The 20,854-nt window shown below is 38.3% G+C and overlaps 1 protein-coding gene and 1 long non-coding RNA gene across 13 annotated transcripts in view; one reads left to right on the forward strand and one right to left on the reverse strand.

Annotated features, from left to right (window-relative positions):
- Positions 1-20,854, reverse strand: part of WNK1 (WNK lysine deficient protein kinase 1) — a 105,551-nt gene that overhangs the window by 56,137 nt on the left and 28,560 nt on the right. For 11 of the 12 annotated variants that reach the window (XM_061444779.1, XM_061444776.1, XM_061444778.1 and 8 more), the window contains exons 2-4: positions 13,512-13,684; positions 8,846-9,066; positions 6,648-6,805 (exon numbers count right to left, since the gene is read on the reverse strand). In XM_061444779.1, coding sequence (XP_061300763.1) covers positions 6,648-6,805; positions 8,846-9,066; positions 13,512-13,684 — 552 coding nt within the window. Of the gene's footprint in view, positions 1-6,647; positions 6,806-6,873; positions 6,899-8,845; positions 9,067-13,511; positions 13,685-20,854 lie in introns of those variants that run through there. The other variant, XM_061444780.1, reaches the window with a different exon arrangement.
- LOC133264804 (uncharacterized) lies at positions 1,135-18,862 on the forward strand. Its single transcript, XR_009741772.1, has 2 exons — positions 1,135-1,588; positions 18,573-18,862. It is a non-coding gene; the product is annotated as an uncharacterized LOC133264804 (long non-coding RNA).

Here is a 20,854-nt window from a genome sequence, read left to right on the forward strand (position 1 = left end):
TAAAATCGTACTCAATCTAAAACTTCTAAGAGACACATTCCAGGCTCAGCAGTGGACAATATAAATAAGAAATATCTCCTTTCACTTCTAACCAAGTTTGTTTTACTTCAACATTGACAAAACCGTTTTAGCTGTAATCTAGAAGCTTTTGATACTGAATAGTACAAATGCCTCTAAGATCAACTCATAAAAGCAAACTACTTTTAGAAAGGAATTCAGTTGAATGAGCTTTTTTCTTTCCAACTTCAGATATGATCTGCCCTAGCTGTGCTAACCATATAGCATATTTTATCTCAGTTTTCAAGCTGATGCCTGCTTTTCCATACTGAGATCATTGCCATTTCTTGAAGAGGACTTCTAATCTGACATGCAAAACTTCTTAAGATATTAATGCTTCAAAACCTTGAATTCCCATCTTCCATTTTTAAGGCTATATATTTCTGAACTGATGAGTTAGTGACTGAACCTCCACCCAGGCAGATTCTTCACTCTTGAAGACGCTGTAGCAAAATGCTTGCAACCAAAAGTGGTAGAAGCTTAAATATTCTTTAGTCCATTCAGCGTGATGCACAGGAAAGATCTGATGTACCACTTTTTTTTCTATTTGATAGTCAAGTAGCTGAAGCTTTTTCTTTCAGTGAATACAAGAGTTAGCCCTTTCTTACAAATAATCTGTTTCCTGTGCTTGGTTGAAGGTTCGTGGCCTTCCTGTATCTGCTTTAACAAAAGAACTCTGAGGGTTACCTTTCCCTACTTTTCCACTGATTTCCACCTCCCTCCACCCCCCACCCCTCACCCCCCCCGATGCTGCTTCCACTTGAAAGATACAGGGGAACCCCTCCTGTCAGTCTATCTGAACCAGGCCAGGAAATCAACTTGTTCAAGGTAATGAAACAGTTTTATGTATGCCTGAAAAAAAAAAAAAAAATAGAGTCACATACTGCTTCCAGAAACCAAAAGGAGGGCATTTATTAACATTAAGTATTTAGTAAATAAATAAAGTATCAAGTAAAATTAATCATACGTCTACAGGTTAAGGGATACTTTGCCCATTGCAGGTCTAGTGAAAATGCAGTTGACTAGTCTAGACAATTATGATCTCTAACTTACACTAAAGAAGAGATTAATTTCATCTCATCTGACCAAACTGCAGCACCATGTAGCTGTCTAGTTTCCAGCCAAGAGAATGACCTTCACTCTGACCAGTGAGCTTCAGTTCCCACCAGTTAGAGAAATTAAGGGGTTTTAAACCAGTTAGACACTGCCTGGTCAGGTTACTCATTACGTACCTTGTTCCCTTGGGCCTTTTCTTTAAGCTCTGCAGAACAGAGAATAAAAATGTTGTGCCCACTCTGTGGAACATTTCAGTACAGAACAAGTTGTTTTGCTGGTTTTGAAGTAAAAATGTAAAATACCTCCCCCCTCCTTTTTTTCCCCCTTCTCATCTTAAGGCTAGCTCAGAAGGCTGTTTATAGAGAAGAGACTGGACTTTTGATGACAGCAAGGACAAGTGCAGAATCTCACTCTGTCAAAGTAAGCATGGAGAAAATTAAGTACAGAGCGCAAGTCCATCAGGAGAACTTAAAAGGTAAGTTTATATAATGGTAGGGGGCAACAGAGAAAAGGGAGCGTTCTACTCATGTTCTGCTAATTTGAAACTGAGGATGGTGTTAGCTTTTTTGCAATGAGCGTGTTTGGATTTTTATGTTAGTGGCATATAATGCAAAAATGAAACAAATCTGCATAATAAACCTATTAACTGTCTTTTTACTAGTCCTAGGACTAGTCAATCCCCTGGAAAATTTAAGACTGAGACACTGGGGTATTAGATATTGAGTAAACACTACCTCTACACATTTGTAAAAATACTCCGTGCTGCAAAAAGAGAGCTTCAAAGAAACATAGTGTAGAAGTAATCAAGGTCTTACTACATCTGTGAGTGGTAACTGCAACATGAGCAAGGAAAAAATTAAGCTAGCTTTTGAGGCAACTGTATGGGTTACATCGCTCTCGCCAGAGGCTGAGACAAAGCAGCTGAAGCTACTACAGTTAGTTATACCTTCACTGCACTGCTTCCCAAACAGACTAAATTAAGAAACCATATTTAAGATGTCTGTTCTATAAATATCTCTGTTTTCATTTAAATACACATGTAGCCTATTTCAAGTATCTCCTATGACAAACTGTTTAATTGAAATATGCATGGAACAGGTCAAAGAAAGAACACAAGTCTCCAGAGAGGAACGAAGTCAGACAGGGAAACCTTTCTGAATTTAACCAAGATCCTTCCTTCTTCTTTGTGCAAGCATGTAGTAGAATTAAGTATCTTGATTAGCTTTTGTATTGAACTGCTTGAATTGTTTTGATATAGTGCAGAATTGGGGAAAAAAAAATGTGGGGGTGAGGGACAACACACATTCCCTAATCTATTAGTATATCACAGTTATGTCTGCACAAGACAGCAGAGGGGAGAAAAAATAAGTCTCAGGAACAGGCAGGACTATTTTAATAGCATGGCTTATTTCAGTTAATTACAGACTTAGATGTTGGGTTTTTTCTGAGGGCAAGTAGGCAGCAGCAAGTGCTCACTGGATGGACTCAGTCCCAGCTGAAGAGACATACTGCTTGAACATCAGAGGAATCCCAGGAGTTGCAACTTCTGTAAGTACTAACTACTAATTGATTTGGAACCATTTCCAAAGAGCAGCAAGGATAGCTTCAATGAAGAAAAGGGGTTGTCAGACAAAATCGCACCTTTGTAATTTAATGAGAACAAAGAGGAAGGCTAGGCTCCTTTATGCCTGAGTGACAAGATACGCAGATCTCACTTTCCTTTCTAAAGAAATTGCTTAGCAAAAGGGTCCGGACTGGACATGCTAGAAGGATGCAAGGGCAAACATAAGTCAATACTCTGTCCAACTCATGCCAACTTCCTGACTAGAACTATAAAATGAAGTTCAGCATAACACCTTGAGCCCTACAAATTACAGACTGCTTTGGGTTTGCGCTTTTTTGTTTGGGTTGTTTTTTTCTAAGGCCAGGCCTTTACCCAGATTCTTCTATTGAAGGAATTATTATTATAGTTAAAGTGAGCCAGAAAACCAACTTAATTGCAATTCTGTTTCTTGGGCCAGAGAAAATTCAGGAACTTAACCCTAGCACTGATTTAAGGAAAAACAGGAACTTCCCAGTGAGACAAGCATGAGCAAACTCATGCAGCAGTGCTATTATCCAAGAAGTGAAGCAACACTAACTGGGCCAAAAGATGTCTCATCTCTAGGAGCAATTTCAGCCTTTAGATCTGGCATCTAGATCTTTGCTTACCCAAACTGTATTATTTTATCAGAAAACTGTTTCCAAATGTGAGGGAAGACTGAACAGAAGAGGTCAAACACATATTAGAGTACTCCAGACAACCCTGGCAAAAGCCCAACCCAGTGCTGCAGTATCTGGGCATCAGCTAGAGCAATCCTTATCACGAAATATATAAGGTCAAAACACAATGCAACTAAGGGCCCACCTACAATCGAGACCAACATACAGCCAAAATGGGAGAAAAGAATAAAAGCTAGTAGTGCCAAGTCCAGTCCTGAGAAGACACCCTGGGCATTAAGACACCTTTTACAGGCTTCTGTCCTAAGCAATAGCAAGGATTTAAGCTAACAGAGCAACTCCGCTTTTTACTAAGCCTAATAGCTACCACAAAGGGGGTGAGGGAAACCAATTAATTTAAACACATATTGCCTGCCGTGAGTGGCTGCACATTCTGATCTTATTGCCTTTGGGGTTTTAGTGTTTTTTAAGCTCCCACACAGCATGATCTTTCATGACTGTCAATAACAGACCATTATTATTTTACTCCCTCTTGTCTCTGTGTATGCATCTAGATAAAATAATTCTTTCATTTAAGGCACAGCAGGGCACCTCAAAATATTCCTGAACATGCCTAGGAAAGCAGCAAACTAAGGGGCTGAAATGGAAATATTAAACATCCTCCACAAACCACATGCACCTTCCAAGATAGATTAGAAAGAAACACGTTGGTAAGTATTCTTGGAGTCACCTACAGAGTTTTCTGACTTCATTCTGTTATTGATGGTTCACACACTGTCCTTTTAAGTACTATATTTCACAACTGGTTCACCCCTCACCTACAACTGCAGCTGTTGTCTAAATTAAAGTTTCCTTTGAAATGAAAGAAAATCTTTTCTTTAACAAGGAGATCTTTCCACACTGGTTCACAGAACTTTCACAGAGTGGTAAAAAGAATACAAAGCGTATTTTATTTCACTTTCATAATACGGTTCTGCTTTCTACATTATAAAAGAAACACTGATTTTTCCATTATCAGTTAAGACAGGTTTATGCTTTATTTCAAGGTAAAATTGTCTTTTCTTCTTTGAAAGCCTTTCTCAACACTTGTTCAAATTTTGTTTGCTGTCGATTTTGTTTTGTTTTTAAACAAACTGCTTTGAGTACAAGGAAATTAGCAACCCCAAATATACCAAAGCACACAGCCTTTCAACCCCTCTCTAGAAACAGGTAAATGTACATTTCACTTTATTTACCTTCCTGTCCTTTGCTCCTTCTGAAAGAAGGATTTCCTTGTTTTCATAGCGAAGTACATTTTAGAGCTCTCAAACAGTAGACAAAAGGGGGTAGAGAGGGGAGGAAAGTAAAATCAATTAAATTCAAACTGTGAACCATGAGCAGCAGAGCACAGAAGAAGGTGGTATTGGACAGACAGACAAAAATTACTAGTGCTTCTCATCCACTTAGAATTTCAACAGTCAAACAAAACCAATGTGGAGAAAGAAGCATAAGGCATAGTAAGCAAGTGGTAAATTGAACCCTGGTAAGTCTGTACATAAATTTGTCTGCTACAAGCCCCTACATGGGCTTTCCAATCGCTAAGCGCTTTACAGACAGGGAAAAGACAGCTCTTTAAGGCCTGGGGATTTCCAAGCCTGAGATTGTCTCAAAAGCCGATTCTCACCACAGCCCAGTTCCTAGTACTTCTAAGGAATTGGCAGGGCAGTTACATTAGGTATCTGCTTTGAGGAAAAACACCCATCAAAATTATGCTGGTTTGGCTCTGGCCAAGACACATACATAAGCATAGTAAAAGGTACCACAAGGAGTGTTGGTAAGACATTTAGTTTTCCTTCACTAATGCAAATAGCTCATGGATCTGATTATGGTGTAAGCAGAGTAAAGGCTAGACATTACCACTGGTTTTCCTCCCTATTTAGGAAACTACAGCTATGTCCACAAAAAAAAAAAAAAACAAAACACACTTCTGCAAGTGCGTTTATACAGACACATACACACATATATATGTAAACTTACTGTAACATCTGTTAAAAAAAAAAAAGAGAAAATGGTCATTTATTCCTTCTTTCTTCCTCCTCCTGTGCCTCACCAACATTCCCCTTCAAAGAAGGGATAGTCTTTTATTTCACCAAGCCTTCCTTCAGAATTCTTTACTTCTGACATAAAGACCCTTCCCTTCCACATCTGTTAGTCACTAATCAGATCTGCCTTTTACAGTGTGAGGTATCAGAAATAAGAGAGCATTTTCTTTTTCCAGAGCTAAGCAAGACATTTAGTAAATCCTCAACTTCTCCAAGATAATACTCAAAAGACATTTAACAGGAATTCATTTGTCTATGGATCAGAAAGAGAGGTTTTTTCCACCCTTTGCACATCTGCACAGATATTGTGAGAAATCAATGCAAGTATTTACTTCCCCAAGCCGGCACCTCACTATTCTTTTTGAATGCTTAGATCAGAAGGTGAACATGTGCAGTTTGTTTTACTGCACTGGTGCAGTTTTTGCAAAAGTGTTTTAGAGATCACAAAGTAAACCTAGCCACAACCATTCTGAACATTCCTAGCACCACGGCTCTGCTTCAAGGAGTGTAGGTTTCACATAGTCTAGTCAGATAGGCAAGCTCGAATCTCTTGCTTGGCTTCTCAGCCTTATTTGGTTTCACTCACAATGCCTCTAACACTACCACTACGCTTTACCAGCACTTTTCAGGGTAGAATACCTTCCTGCTATTTATGAAGTATTTCCACTGCATAATTACAAGTGCACCCAACACACAGTAGCTAAGGGCCATTTAGAATTCAGCAAACTATTAACTTGGAATCACTCTGGGTAACAAATTACAATTTACGCTGGCAGGCAGCTAAGCCAGAGTGCTCTAAATCTGTGATCCAGCTTTATTTCAGAGAACAAAGTTACCAGCTAATCTTCTAGACTGAAATAATTTCACCACCCCCCACAGTGGCTTTGAAAATAACCTGTTACTACTCTAATGCGGTTTTTTATTTGGAATTTGGGTTTTTTTTTGTTTTTTCTTTTGCTTGGAGAGGGGGAGGTTTAAACCCAGTGCAACACCTTCTTACATACTGAAGGAAGAACATGAACACATTAAATTTTATTTCCATTCACATATTTTACAGGCTTCTGTTTGGTAAGTTGAACCATGCTATACCTTTCCACCCACAAGCCCCCAGAAAAATAATCTTGTCATCTTCTTTTTTTCCCTACACACACTTGCACAGTACCATGCTACCCAGCTGTACTCTTTTGTTGCCAATAGCAGTAACTTTAGAATCAATAGCAGCAAGGGACTTACACTGGTCACTCGACGGTAGATCTGCGCAGCATTTTGGCACTCGGAATAAGGATACTCAGACGTAGCCATCTCTAGCATACACATCCCAAAAGCATATACATCAACGGATTCATCATATTTCTCTTCATACATCTCGGGGGCCATGAACTCTGGGGTACCTTAAATTAAAAGAACGATTCAGACTCTAAATGTCTCAAAGCGAGCAGAGGCTGCTGGCGTTACTCACCGCAGGAGGAAGCGGATGGGAAGACCTGTGAGACAAGAGAAAGTGGAGGCAAAAAGAAGAGGGAGGAAACCCTTAGTCACTCTGTTGCATCAACATACTTTGTGAGTCTTCCATTGCAAGGCCTTATGAAATAAGAATGTCAAGAAAGGACTGATGCAAATTCCTGTTTCATGTGTGTTAGTTAATCTAGGTATGAAAACAGACTCTATCAGGCAGGAGTCAAATACAGGGGAGGGTATAAGAAGAGGGGAAGACTGTAGACTAGCCATAGGCTACAAACCAAATACTAAGGAGAGTTAAGGCACTTACCTTTTATCCCTGTAAGAAAGAAGCCACATTAAACCTTGTTTCAAAAATTACTCAACTGCCTTCTGCTGCAAAAAAAAGTAGTATTGGTAAGAGCCCATAGCTAGTCTCTGATGTGGTGCTTTCCATCTACTTTTCTAAGTAGGATGGCTTGGGAAAGACCTTGCAATGAAAAACTCTATTGTTACAAACATAAATCTTCATGAAAAAAGGATAAAAGGTAGTTTTCTGCAAAGGCCACTCACCAGAGCCCTTTTCTTCATATACTTACCTTCCCACCTGCAGTATATTTATAGGCCTACTGCAGATACAGGCATTAGTGAGGGACATCCTACAGTCAAAAATACTCAGAAATACAGAGATTGAGTTACAGGCATAGAGCGTGAGATTCAACAAGTCCCATTTAAATAGTGTGCAGAAAATTATTGCCCAGTGAAGCATCACAGCATCCCCTCAAAGGGATTGCACTGTATGATCAAATTTACTTTAAGCCAGAGATGCAAGTTTGCTTTTTGTAAATTTAAGCACAGAATTATTTCCTGCAGACACCAGATTCAAGACAGTTCACAGCTCATTCTATAGCTACATTGCTTGTTTTCACCACACTACATCAAAAAAAAAAAAAAAAAGAATGTAATTGCAATCCTTTATCCAAAACCTAACTGTTAACAGATAGATAGATATGAAATGGACATTTTTCAATTACAATTTAGAAGATTAGGTAAGAATGCTTAAGAATTTTTTTTATTATTTATTTACATTGTATGCTTGTCTTTCCTATTAATACTTTGACTTGGTTAAGAAGCAGGAAATATTTCAGCAACAGCTGGCAAAACAATTGATGAGTATATACCATTGACCCCATCTAGGAATCTAGTATAGGACTGTTGAGTAATATCGCATTTTAGCAAGCTCTAAATACTGGGAGAGAGAGAGAGCAACTTCACACCCTGTAGTCTATTAACCCAACTATGGAAACAAAGCTGATAAAACCAATTCTTTCAAGAATTCACAAGAAATACTAGTTCCATTAAATCAATTTCTGAAAAAGGTTATTAGTGGATATACAAGAACAGAGCCAGTATAAGGTAATACTACCCCAATGCATCGTCTTAAGTTACACAAATCCATATTGTATAGACTCCCTGAGTAGGCATTACATCACAGTCAGACTGTGATATAAAGATTCTTTAATATACCTTAGTTTCTGATTACTCACAAAGTACAAAAGATTTCATACTAGCCCCTGGTGACAATATATTAAAAAAAATGGTTAGCTGTATAAATTAAGGCTACACTAAACATCAAAATGTTGCTTGGTCACCAAAATGCATTTGTACATTACTTGAAGCAGCATCACGCTAAAGCAGAGATTTATGTGTAATTAAGAATGGTTTTATCAACAATGTTGCACTAAACTGTTGGGCAGGGCAATAAATCTATATTCCAAAATGCTTAATGTTAATATACAAATACCAAAAGTACAACCAAAGTTTCAACATGTAATCTTATCAGGAATGACCTCAACAGCCAAGAAATGTTTTCGCGCTTTGTCCATGTACCTTTGAAACCGTATGTTTAAGGATGGAAAACAAAGACTTTGAAAATACTCAAGTTTCCAAATAGATAGACCGGCTCATCAACCTCTGAAACAGTAGAGGCTTACCTATCACACTTTTGGCAAAAGAAGCTCGTTTCAGGGTTGCCAGACCAAGGTCTCCAATCTTGACTGATCCAGTAGGGCCAGTAATGAAGATATTGTCACATTTTAAGTCTCTATGAATGATGGGAGGAGTGCGTGTGTGTAGAAATTGCAAGCCTTTCAGTATCTGACGGCACCAGCTTCGTAGTACTTTAATTTTCATCACTTTAAATCTTTTCAAATACCTAATGAAAAAAATAGCAGTGGGTTAAACAGGTTCTGCTAACAAACAGTAGATTATGCTGTATCATTTTCTGTTTTGAAGTAAAAAGCAGTAATGAAACAGATGTACAAATTTCAACTTCACCTTTTATTTTAAAAGCTACCTGGACATTTCCAGACTTCAGAGGAGCTAGAGCTGATGCCCCGCCTAAAACCTACCCACTTTCTTCTAGCTAGGGGACTATAACGTTGAAAGATATATGTGAAATGCTTGATCTATAGCTAATAATTCATTTGCATAGAAAGTCACCCTATGGTAACTAAACAGTTGGCTTGCTAAGTTTCAAGGCACTGCTTCCCTGACAAAGAGTTAAAGGCTTATGCATTAAAACAACTCTTTATCTATTCATTTAAGAGGGTTTTTTTCTTCCCCTTTATCCTGAAACTGCTCAAATAGTTATAACCTTTTCCTTGATGAACTATAACTGGGTGGGAAGGTGGGCACTATAGCCAAAACACTAATAACAACCAAGTACAGAATTGTTGCAATCTGTGAGAGCTCTGCAATCAGTACGGATAACTTTGACCAGGGTGCTTGGACTAATACTCGTAAGTAAGGTTATCACGCTACACTTTAAATCTGCTTCAAATTTACTTGTTATCAAGTGAATTAGAAATTCTTAGAGATCACTTTCCTGCTGCAAGACGGGTTTGATCACCTGAATCTGACTGGTACTACTCACTACTGCAAACTAAGAAATGTAATGTTTATGCATAGATATGGATGGGGCAGAGAAATCTTTAAAAAGGTTCTGTCAAATAACTGACATGGAAGAGTTCATACATAAAGTTAGGATCCCTTTTCAGGTAGAATGTGACCCAACCTTGATTATTCTAACACTGCTGCTTTTTAAAATCCCATGCCAGAAGAGTCAATTTTCATACCAGAACAAAATTTTCCAGTGCTTGTTACCCAAAACTGTGACCTTATTCTACTCCCTAATTTCTACAGATTAGAGATACCCCAAGGTGAATAACCTGTGACAGTGATCAAGTAAGTGCTTTCCAGCAGTGTATGTGTAGAACCTCTCTATGGGTGAATTTGAAGTGTTGTTTACTTCCCTTTGAAAAGTATGGGGTGAAACACACTTAGAGAAAGAAACTAGCATGCTGCGTAGAGCAAGAATGTTATTCAGAGGGTCTTATTGAAAGTCTCAGATAAAGAACAGTTTCACACTACTGCAAGACTGGTAGGAAATTCTGTGACCAGCATGAAGTCTACCAACTACAGTCTTAAAATACAACCAAGTCATGTTCAGTTATTCCATGTTTTCAGTCTCTTTTGCATATCCACTTAATCAGCAAAAAAGTGAGATTAAAGCAGATTAAATGACTCGAATCAATGCCAACACAGAAATGTGGTATATTAAGGCCTTTTACTATTTTGCTCCAATTCAAAAGAATATCTGGAAAATCAAGTTGCTAGCAATAACACCACTGTGAAAACAGATCTGTAAAAGCAATCGGGACTCAGTTCCAGAAAGAAATAAAGTCTCAAAACAGAATGTAAAGACAAGCACGGAGAAAGCCAAGCGAAGGAAGGAGACAAACTGAAGGAGGTTCTGAATCACATCAGCTACCACTTGAATTCTTGCTATTGACACAACCCTCATTCATCTCTGTTGAGTTTGTTCCAAAGATCACATGGTAGGGGCACTTCAGTTCAGCATCTGGAATCCTTAATTACATTCTTGGTTTCAAATATGTTAGTCTACTGCCAGCTTCTCACTATTAAAGGACCTGGGTCCAACCATCACACAGCATCCTGCAGCGCTGCTGTTATTTTTCCGTAACACTGTCATGAACTAAGTTAGGTCTCCCTCAAAAGATCCTTCTTAATCCAGTTCCCTCAGCCTCTCTTCACAGAGCAGTGACAGCAGCACTTTACCATCTTGGTGAGCTTCCACTTAACTTGCCCCTGTGAAATCAACAGTGTTGTCTATTTTAAAGGGTAGTAATGATTTTCTAAAAAAAGACAGATATTTGATCTTTGCACAGACTACAAGTGAAGATGAGAACACAGAGCTTTCTTTATTAGCTTCAATGAATAGAGACGGAAACTACAATTTGGCTGTCTCAAGGTTGGTTTTTTGTGGGATTGGTTTTTGAGGGTTTTGTTAAGCAGGAATGCTGCTGACCTATAACATCTCAGCTCAAGGATCTATAGGGAACCCTGCTAAGTTAATAGAAGTAGTTATGAAGATATGTGTCCTACTAGACAGCTGACACATTCATTTAAAGTGGATCAGGACCCATACTATAACAGCCTTGGACAGAACTAGTGCCTGAGACCTAGGTCAGATAGAAAATTGCTGCTTTCATTAACAGTATAATTAAAACTTAAAATAGGCAACTCCATTTTGGTTTTCCAAGATTTTAATTCCGTGATAGCATAACAATGGCAGTTTAATTCTTTACAACAATTGAGTTGCAGTACTTTTGCACTGGTATGCAGAAAATCAGGGACTTCTCTTTGTGCAAAATTAGAAGTTTGTGCAGACAGCATTTGAAAAGATTGAGTCAATAATATTTTAACATTATGTGTGTGTATATATCTAAATGTGTACAAATATGAAAATGCATGAGGAAAATTTTCTTTCAGATACCATCACACTTCTTCTGTTTACCTTTTTACATCAAGTGGCAACAACGTCTGCATCCCAAGTCTCAAAACAAGAAAGGCATCGCTTGCATTAAATGTAAGTAATGTAAACATACAAAAAGAGAGAAATGGAAGCAATACTCAGCCAAATATGAACAAACATAAGTGTGCAGTGTAAATGTAGGAATATGACACAAATACATGAAATACTTAATGATACTAAATTTGGCATATCAGAATTTTCCAATATAGTTTACCTGTCAAGACTCAAGTCATGTGGACAAGAATAAACTAAATCACAATTATAACACAAACTATGAAATAGTGGGGAAAAAAACCCACCCAGAAGTTTACAGTTTAAAAGATGTTCTATTAAAGATCTTATGAGTTATTTCTGGATAAACTTCCATACTTTAGAGTATAAAATAATCTTACAGACAACAAATCTGAGGTATTTCTTCCTACCAACACCCTGCATATAACTGTCTATTATTACCTTGTCATCTTGCTTATGCCACCACATAACAAGATCCAGATATTAAGATCGGGGGGGGGGGGGGGGGGAAGGAGTAAAAAAGGGAGGGGGAAAAAAAGGTTAAGTCTAACACTATATATTCTAGCATAAAATTAGGTAACTTTAAATAAAGGCATCTGTACATAGCTGTAAAGCCTTTATGTTATTACTGGCTCTGGAAACAGCACATAAAGAGATACATTCTATCTGAAATACTTTGGCCAACCTCAGAAAAGCCTTCCCTGAACATGCAGCTAAAATAAAAAGTTGCAGTATCTTCAACGGCAACTTCCAGTGCTATTTCAAAAGGCAAACGCTTCCCTGTAATTACAGGCCAGACTCCCAAAGTACCATTTTTGTCTTAAGTATGTCCATTTGAGGCTATCAATAAGCATCATAAAAAACACAAGACATTCACATACTATTTTAGCCAAATAGATTGCAAGTTGTTTCCAGCTCCTACAGCCTGCTTACACATTTAGAATTTGAATTCCTCTCCAAGACTTAAATGGGCACTGAATTAAGACAACGACTCACAATCCCTGAATTTCAGATGCCGGCAGTTTTATTTCCCGTAGATTAATGGTGACTGGATGCTGGTGAACACACTCATAGCCCTACAAGTTTCTACAGTGCAAGGTGAAAATGTAATGCAAGTATAACCCCCGCAGGCTCCACATACCACTAGAGGGCCCTCGCAGCAGCTCGATTTGCCGGTGTCTGCCTTCAGCTCTGGCTTAGAGACAACTAGTTTCACTTAGCTAGTTTTCCAGGTTGAAATTCCAAGCATTGGCATACTTCCAGATTTTTTTTTGTACTATTTCATGAAGTTTCAGCTAAACAAACAGGCAGTGGTTTGTTGGTGTTGTTTTCTTTTACATATTATTTGTACTGTAGTAACATCCAAAATTTCTCAAAAGAGGTGAATTAATTCAGGCTTTGAATGTTACAAATCATCTCATGCTAATGGAAAGCAGCTGGAGCAGAAAATGAAAAGTTGTGAGAAGTGAAAATAGAGCACTGTCTTCCTGAACCCTTAAAACCTAAAAGTTTTCTGCATGTGTTTACTAGGACATCACAAGGAAGAATGTGACAAGCTTGCTAATTTAAAGGATGTTCTACTGAACTCTGCACGGCTAGCAAGACTCCTTTTAAACCAGAATTTCCCTACAGGAGGTTAGCCCTCAGCAAGAGGGCTCTCTTCTTACCTATTCTGAAATGTGATCTATTTTTAGTGCTCTGATTTTGTGCTAATGATTCTCATATGCTTTGACATTCCTTAATTTACTTACGTTTTCAATGTTCCAGATGTCATGAGTTCCGTCACAAGAACAATACACTTTTTTCCTTTCACTGTAGACTCCCAGGAATCATAGAACCTAACAATATTGGGATGCTGAAGCCCTTTCAGCATCCCAGCTTCCTCTTTAAATCTTTGACGCTCTGATTTGGACAGCTTCCGATCCTAATGAAAAAGAAAAGGTGTATCAGAAAGCTTTGCTTTATTTCTTACTCAGAGAAGCAGCAACTTGAACAACAGTTGGGTACAGTCAATGAACAAGTAAGAACTGGCAATCTTAAATACGATTTGGTTTGCAACTGCCCTGAAATACACTCATTTAGAAGACATTCTTTTATAGTCTTTGTCATATTTTTCCTTACAATCTTGAGTGCTCTCAGAGGTAAGAATTGCAAGTCTGAGGATTATCCCCTTTTCCCGTTTCCTCTTCCCCTACTCTAATAAATCTAGTCATTGCCTGAGTTGATGTGGAAGGAGGACATAATGTCTTCAAATATTCAAGTGATCCACAATAGACAAAACTGGACTATTTAAAGCATCTCTCTCATGTTGTACATAATAATGTTTGGTCATTCCTATGTGTATAATATCCAGACCACTGGTAACAGATGGGATTAACCTTCCATATAGGGGGTAGAGCATAAAACCTCTCTAACACATACTATGAACTTATAACTGCAGAAGAACAAGCGATTAAGTTGGATTTTCTCTGATTAAAAGCACAACCTCATGATTGAACAAGTTTCCTGTAATCTAGCATCAAGGAAAACATAACCATAACTCACACTAGAGACAGAAAGCAATCTTTTGGCCAGAGACAGACCATGAAAAAGCATTCCTAGACAATATTGTTTTATTATCTCCCAACAAGTAGCTACCACATAGCATCAGGACTCTGAGCAGCTATTACCAGACTAAGCTGCACATCTCAAGAAAAAACAGTCTCCTCATGCCATTCACTTTTCTCAGCTTGCCAATGCACTGGCCACACCAGTCAGATTGACAGACTGACATAAATTGGATCTATATGCAGTTTGTTTTAAAAACTAAAACAAAAACACCCAAACACGCAACATTTCAGGATATAATTAAAGCCCACAATTTTAGATTCATTGCTCCTAACAGTTATTTAGGAATAACCAGTGACCTCTTTGTCAAATCTGAATAATATTCCTAAGTCACTTGATTTCATATTTCCTTTTCACTTAAAGGAGGTAGTAAAACCATGCAGGGTTTACTTATACTGCTCACAACCTCCTACTGTCCTCCAGGCAGTAATTTCTCTTCCTTAGTTTGCCGGTAATGTGTTTTCCCTATACCAGTCAGCCAATACCTAAACCATCCTATACTCACTTAGATCATTAACTTTTTCTCAGAGGTTCACAGAGTATCTTTCCATATGGACAAACTTCATTTCCAGATGAAGCTCCAATTTTCAAGTGTAAAAGCCTTCCATGTGAAAGTTTGAGAACAGAGTTGAAACAATCTCAGGAATCACTACCTTATCAGTGCCTATGAACGTCAGCCACACACACACTTTCACAGTTCTTAGGAAGATGCTAAATTCTTCAGTCTCGCAAATTTAGTCTCTAGACATCAAAAGCACTCAATCCTGCAACTGTTTCACTCTGCAGAAATTAGCACTCTTCTCACTCCTTCATAAACATACTCGCACAAACAAATTTTGAGATAACATGTTTGCAGAAACACTATACAAACATTTGAGTATCATGTCTGCCTAGCTGCTGGTTTGAGTTTTTTCAATACAGAAATAATGCTTCCATTTGCACTAATAGCTTTCCTTTCATTACAATAAATAGGGCAGCACAACTTCTGTTCAAAACCAGCTCATCTTGACTCCTACAAGCAGCTGTGATACAGAAAAGCAGTGAGCTGCAACAGGCACATCAGTCAACAGAGCATACACACGTGCTTCTTAGAAGCACTCCATGCTTCAAGCAATACAAAAATCACAGTAATGTAACTATTCTTACAGTAAAATAAAGCAGTCTTCTCAGCCTCTGCACCTGATCCACATAATCCACATATTAAAATTAGTTACATATGGTTATTATAAAAACATGGCTGCAGCAATTACTTTTATATCACCTTTAAATTTAGCCATGTAATACGAACAGCTGCACTCATTTTTGTCCAAAACCTACATTTTAGATACACATTTGGATTAAATTTCCTTTATTTCATGCATTTTAATAAGTTATCTACCACAAACACTACTAACCTGTTTTGGACTATACCTGACATTAAATTATCATCCTAATCTATGCAAACTTAATCTCTCTTAAGGGTCTTACATCATTTTCCCTACCACTGTACTACTAACCCCAAATAGAATCTAACAAGTGCTAATCACTCTTATCAATGAGCAGACTCTTAACAGGCAAGCATATTTTGACTCATTTCCCTTTCTGGCCACATCCTGTTCCTGCACACATATCAGTGAGGTTTAAAACAGACACTCAACACTTCAGCACTGGCATTAGAGAAAACAAAAACAAAACACTAAGACAGTGACAACACACTGAGTAATTCAACACTTCTTTGAAAGTCACAGTGCCCTAATGATCTGGGACAAGCTTGGACACAAACATGGGCTAACAAATTTCACCTATGGAAGACAGCTACATTTTTGCAAGTAAGGAAACATCACACCCTTCAGTGGCATACTGCAGCAGCAAACTGTAGCGGGAAAAGTTAAACAGAACTGTAAGGAAAAGGCAGAGAGGCCACTTGTTTCATAAGACTAGCAACACATACTACCTTTAACTACCCTCATTTCCTTGGATACACAACCCATACACTCATCTGTAAGAGGGTGGGGTTTTTTTATATTCTTTCCCTAAAGGAGCACAATGCTAGGTAACAGAAAAGGATGAACATGCTTTAAAAACACATAACCCTAGCGTTCAGGAAAATATCAGATCTCACATACCGTTATACCAACAAAATTATCTGTACACACAATGACTGGTTATACTCATACAAACTACCCTGTAATGCAACCTGTTAGGCTAACATGCCATTTAAAAACTACAAGTACACTTTCAAAACCTGAATATTCTGTGCACTAGAACCTTAAAACATACCAGACAGTAAGATCTGCCAGACTGCATAGAGATGGACTACATCAAAGCCCATCCCAAGTACTACATTTTGGCACCTTCTGAGTTTTAGCATGGGCAAAATGTGACAGCTTTATGCTCTTTCTTGCACAAAGGTGCAATCTAAGCAAGTACTGAGATAAGCAAGGAAATAAAGCACTATATGTAATTTGGGAGTCTGAGAAATGGTGCTACCAGCCACATGAGGTATGAATACTTGAGGAAAGGCAGAGGACTGAAAACATCTTGGAATCACATGAAATTGCTGTATCACAGAGCTGTGGCAGACAGAGAACAGCCATCACACTTAATGAGAACTTAGAAGAGCATTTTCCAAGAATTTGGGAAGGGAACAGGTTTCACAATCTTCAGTTTCAAGTGTGTACTCCAAGAGAATCAAAAGCCCAGCTGTGTCCTCCCAACAAGGCAGCTACCTGGGGCAATACTCAGATTCCAGTGGGGCCTTCAAGCAGGAGCCTGCAGGAAGGCAAGACCCTCAACTCTATTTCCACCTCTAAAGAGGTAGCAAAAAGTTTATGACATCATTCCAAATAATTCTCCATTTGATTATCTCAAGAATTAATCAAACAGATCTATCCCCTGCAGCCTTCTTCCTGTAACTCACAGTCTAAATAGGTATGCAGATGGTTCATTTCAGCATGTTATTTGTTGGTTTCATCTGGAAGCAAAAATGGAAATTTCACAACTTAACATTCCTGTATCACAAAGTACAAGACTGGTTAAATAAATTTAATGTTTCCTTTTATTTTTATTTTAAAAATTAAACAACAAACTGAACAAAATAGAAAGACATCTAAGATGCTTTTCCATAAGCCTGGCAAACTTGAACAATTTTATAAAGAAACCACCACTTTAAGAACAGTTAATAATATATGGCTTGATATCCTGTCCTTCAAAGATCAATTTGTCTTGGAACTCCTACTAATAAAATCAGAAAATGGACACCCTCTCTCCTCCCCCAGGCTTTATTTTACCATAGTGAAGCAACTTTAGGCAGACAAGATGAAGTCCTAATTCTGGAAGTTACCAAATCACATTCTTGCACCTCAGTTACCACAAGCTGAGCAGATATAGCCCAAATATTTAAAAATATACAAAGCTGTCAAACTGTAGGAGAGCTTGCTTCCTAAAATGGATTTAACTATCCTATAAAATGGCCAGCATTGGTGTTCCTGAACTGAGAGTTTCCCTGGAGGACTCAAGTGTCACATCCTAATCACTGGGCTGCCCTTCGAACAAACCGAAACAGATGCATCAAGCCCACTCCGTTCATTTCATTCATTCCTTTCCACCTACATTAAATTGTTTTGACAAGCCAGGACAAACAGCAAGGCTTCCCAGCACGTGATTCGCTGTTCTGCAGTGCCAGGGGTCTGAATGGAGACAGGCAGCAAGTGAAGCAATTGTTCAGCTCAGAACAATTCAATAAGCTTTTCTTGGCTGTTTCAATTTATCCCTGCATTTCCCCTCCGATTTTTTTTTTTGGTCAGGAAAGAGCTATCAAAGGTGTTTACATTACACAAAGTAAAACAGGGATCTTGGTCATTCATGACCACAGTCATTACTTTTTCACTACTAAACTTACACACAGAACTATTATTATTCTCTTTCTATCCCTCTACATAGGTGCCTTGCATAAATGCAAGAAGAATCCCGACTCAAAACCACTCCTCGCCCCTAAGATTAGTTATTGTATCAAGCCACAAAAAAACAAAGCTCATCAGCAAAAAATGCCTATATTCCTTTGGCAAGTTTTTTCAGCCAAGGCTTAATGTCTATTCAGCGCCCTTAATGAGGAAAGAAAATACATTTCTGGCACCTAAATTAATCTTAAATTTCAGCTTGGTTACTCACATAGCTGTTAAGTCTATCAAGTAATGTCTCATTTGTTTTCCTTTAACTTTCTATAGTGCTTCAGAGTCCTGTCCTATTAACATTGGGACAAGAAATCCTGCATCTGCAAAGCACATCACAATACCACAAGTGGTTGCAGAGCCTAACTCAGACACCAGAAACAGCAGGAGAGCCATGTTAGCAAGGCATCAGACTCTGCTCTAGCCACTCAAGTCTGCTCTTCATTCAGACCAAGCTCAGCCAAGTCTCTTACCTCTGCTATCCATTTTTACTGACACCAAGTGGTCTGAGCTAAATTCTAGGACAATTCAACAGGCATTAAATGGACAGAGTTACACAGAAAAGACACACTGCATTTCATTCTCAAATACGTGCTACAGGATGCCAAGCAAGTGGGTAACAAAAGAAACACTCTACATGGAAGGAACTAGATCTGCTAACTGCTATATATCCTCAAAGGTTATTTTCTGTTTCCTGATATCAAGCACAATTAACATAGACAAAGTGGCAGAGAACCCTTATGCACAACATAACAAACCTGACTCAAATCTGCCTATAGTCTCCAACTTCTACAAATAGGCAGACTCACAGGTGATAGAGGTCAACTTTAAACTGGATATTTAAAGAAAAAAAAAGGCATGAGCTGCTATTCAACTTAGCTGTTTCCTCTTCCACACTATTAGGAAGATAATAAAGTGGAAACTAAGAAAGACTGGACACTTTACATACTACAGACAGGTTTTACCAGCTTTCTGCATATCCTACAGCTAGATTCAGAAATTCTACATAGCTAATGTTACAGGGACAGTTAGTTAGCAGGTTGTTGGTTTGATTTTTTTAAAGTACAGTAGAGCAACACTATGTAGCTTTTATCCAAAGAGATGCACTAGAAATCACAATAGAAAAATTAGTACCAATGAACTGTCTTCAGGCGATGTGATCAGAAAGCATACAGCCACGAGACTTCAAAGTGCTGTTGAATTATAAACAGTCTGAATCACAACCATGGTAAATTATCTGTGCTGAGGTTACAGTAAGCAGCATTTCATCAAGCTTTTCAAATGTCTGAAAATTTGAGAGGAAGACACTGCTGCTCCCAGCCTATTATTCAGAGGAAGAAGTAGTATACAGAACAGACAAATGTTCTTCTGTGTGCATTTCTGCAGCATATGAGAAAGGCTTCTTTGCAAGCCTTTTAGGCAAGGTTAATGAGGGGTCATCAGAGGAGAAGCTAGCAAGACTGCACTCTGATATTCAGCACTGTTAATGGAACTGAGGCTTTGTGGGCTGCAGTGTTCTCATCCTGAAAAAATTTAGCAGTTTAGAGGAAAAAAAGAGCACAGTGACCATTGAGCTACATTAACAAAATACCAACAAAGAATTCCCAGAGCTTAAAAATCATCCAACGTTACATAGTTAGTACCTAGAAATGGAAGACTCAGTGAGTAAGACCCACATCTACTTCTGCATCAACACAAACCTCTTCAGACTTTCCAGTGTCAGTGTTAAAGACTAGCAGAGAGAAAAAAGGAGGTGAAGGGGAAGTGACTGTTCAAAACACATCCCTGTACAGCCACAGAAATTGAAACTGATCAAGGATCTACACAGACACCTCCGCCAGCATACCTTTCTACATGGCACTGAATGCAAAAAAAAATGATTAAATGGAGCTGAACAGCTGTTGTTCCAGAAGTAAGCATGTAGGCTACACAACCCCACTTTTCCCAGCCACTCCTTGTAAGAGTTGAGCTATAGACCCTTCACCAGCTTCGTTGCTCTTCTTTGGACATGCTCCAGCAATTCAATGTCTTCCATGCAGTGAGGGGCCCAAAACTTTTCAGCCCCTTTTCTCCTCATAGATTAAAGATGGAAGACAATGTTCCTGAGGATGGCTAGTGGAATAAAGTGCAATGCCAAGTTAACACTTACTTACTGAAAGTAAAATTTTACACTGCTGCTTGGCAAGTCTCCACAAGAAGAATCAATTTTATATAAGCTACAAACAGCCTTTGTGGAGTATGAAAACAACCTTAAGAACGAGAACACTCAAGTATAATATACACATCTAACACAATAGAAAAGATTAGGCTTAAAACAGTAGTGTATTACACTTTTTAAAGTTCCTAATTCAGGGGGAAGATTCTTTTGTAGGCTTCCTCTTACACAAGCTATTAAAAATGCTTTAATTTTCAGTAAAGTACACAAGTACTCAACCTAAATGAAAGGCTGAAGGATTATTCACATTAGTTATACTGTTTCATGGTGTACATCCTCTATTTTAATTTCTGGCATTTCAATACACAACAACAGTAGCACTGCACAAAATTTATCAGAAGAT

The sequence above is a fragment of the Pezoporus flaviventris genome, unplaced genomic scaffold (assembly GCF_033815535.1).
Source record: "Pezoporus flaviventris isolate CSIRO_AGI_PZ_B2104156 unplaced genomic scaffold, CSIRO_AGI_Pfla_v1 ptg000002l, whole genome shotgun sequence".
In the NCBI taxonomy this organism is placed as follows: domain Eukaryota; kingdom Metazoa; phylum Chordata; class Aves; order Psittaciformes; family Psittacidae; genus Pezoporus; species Pezoporus flaviventris.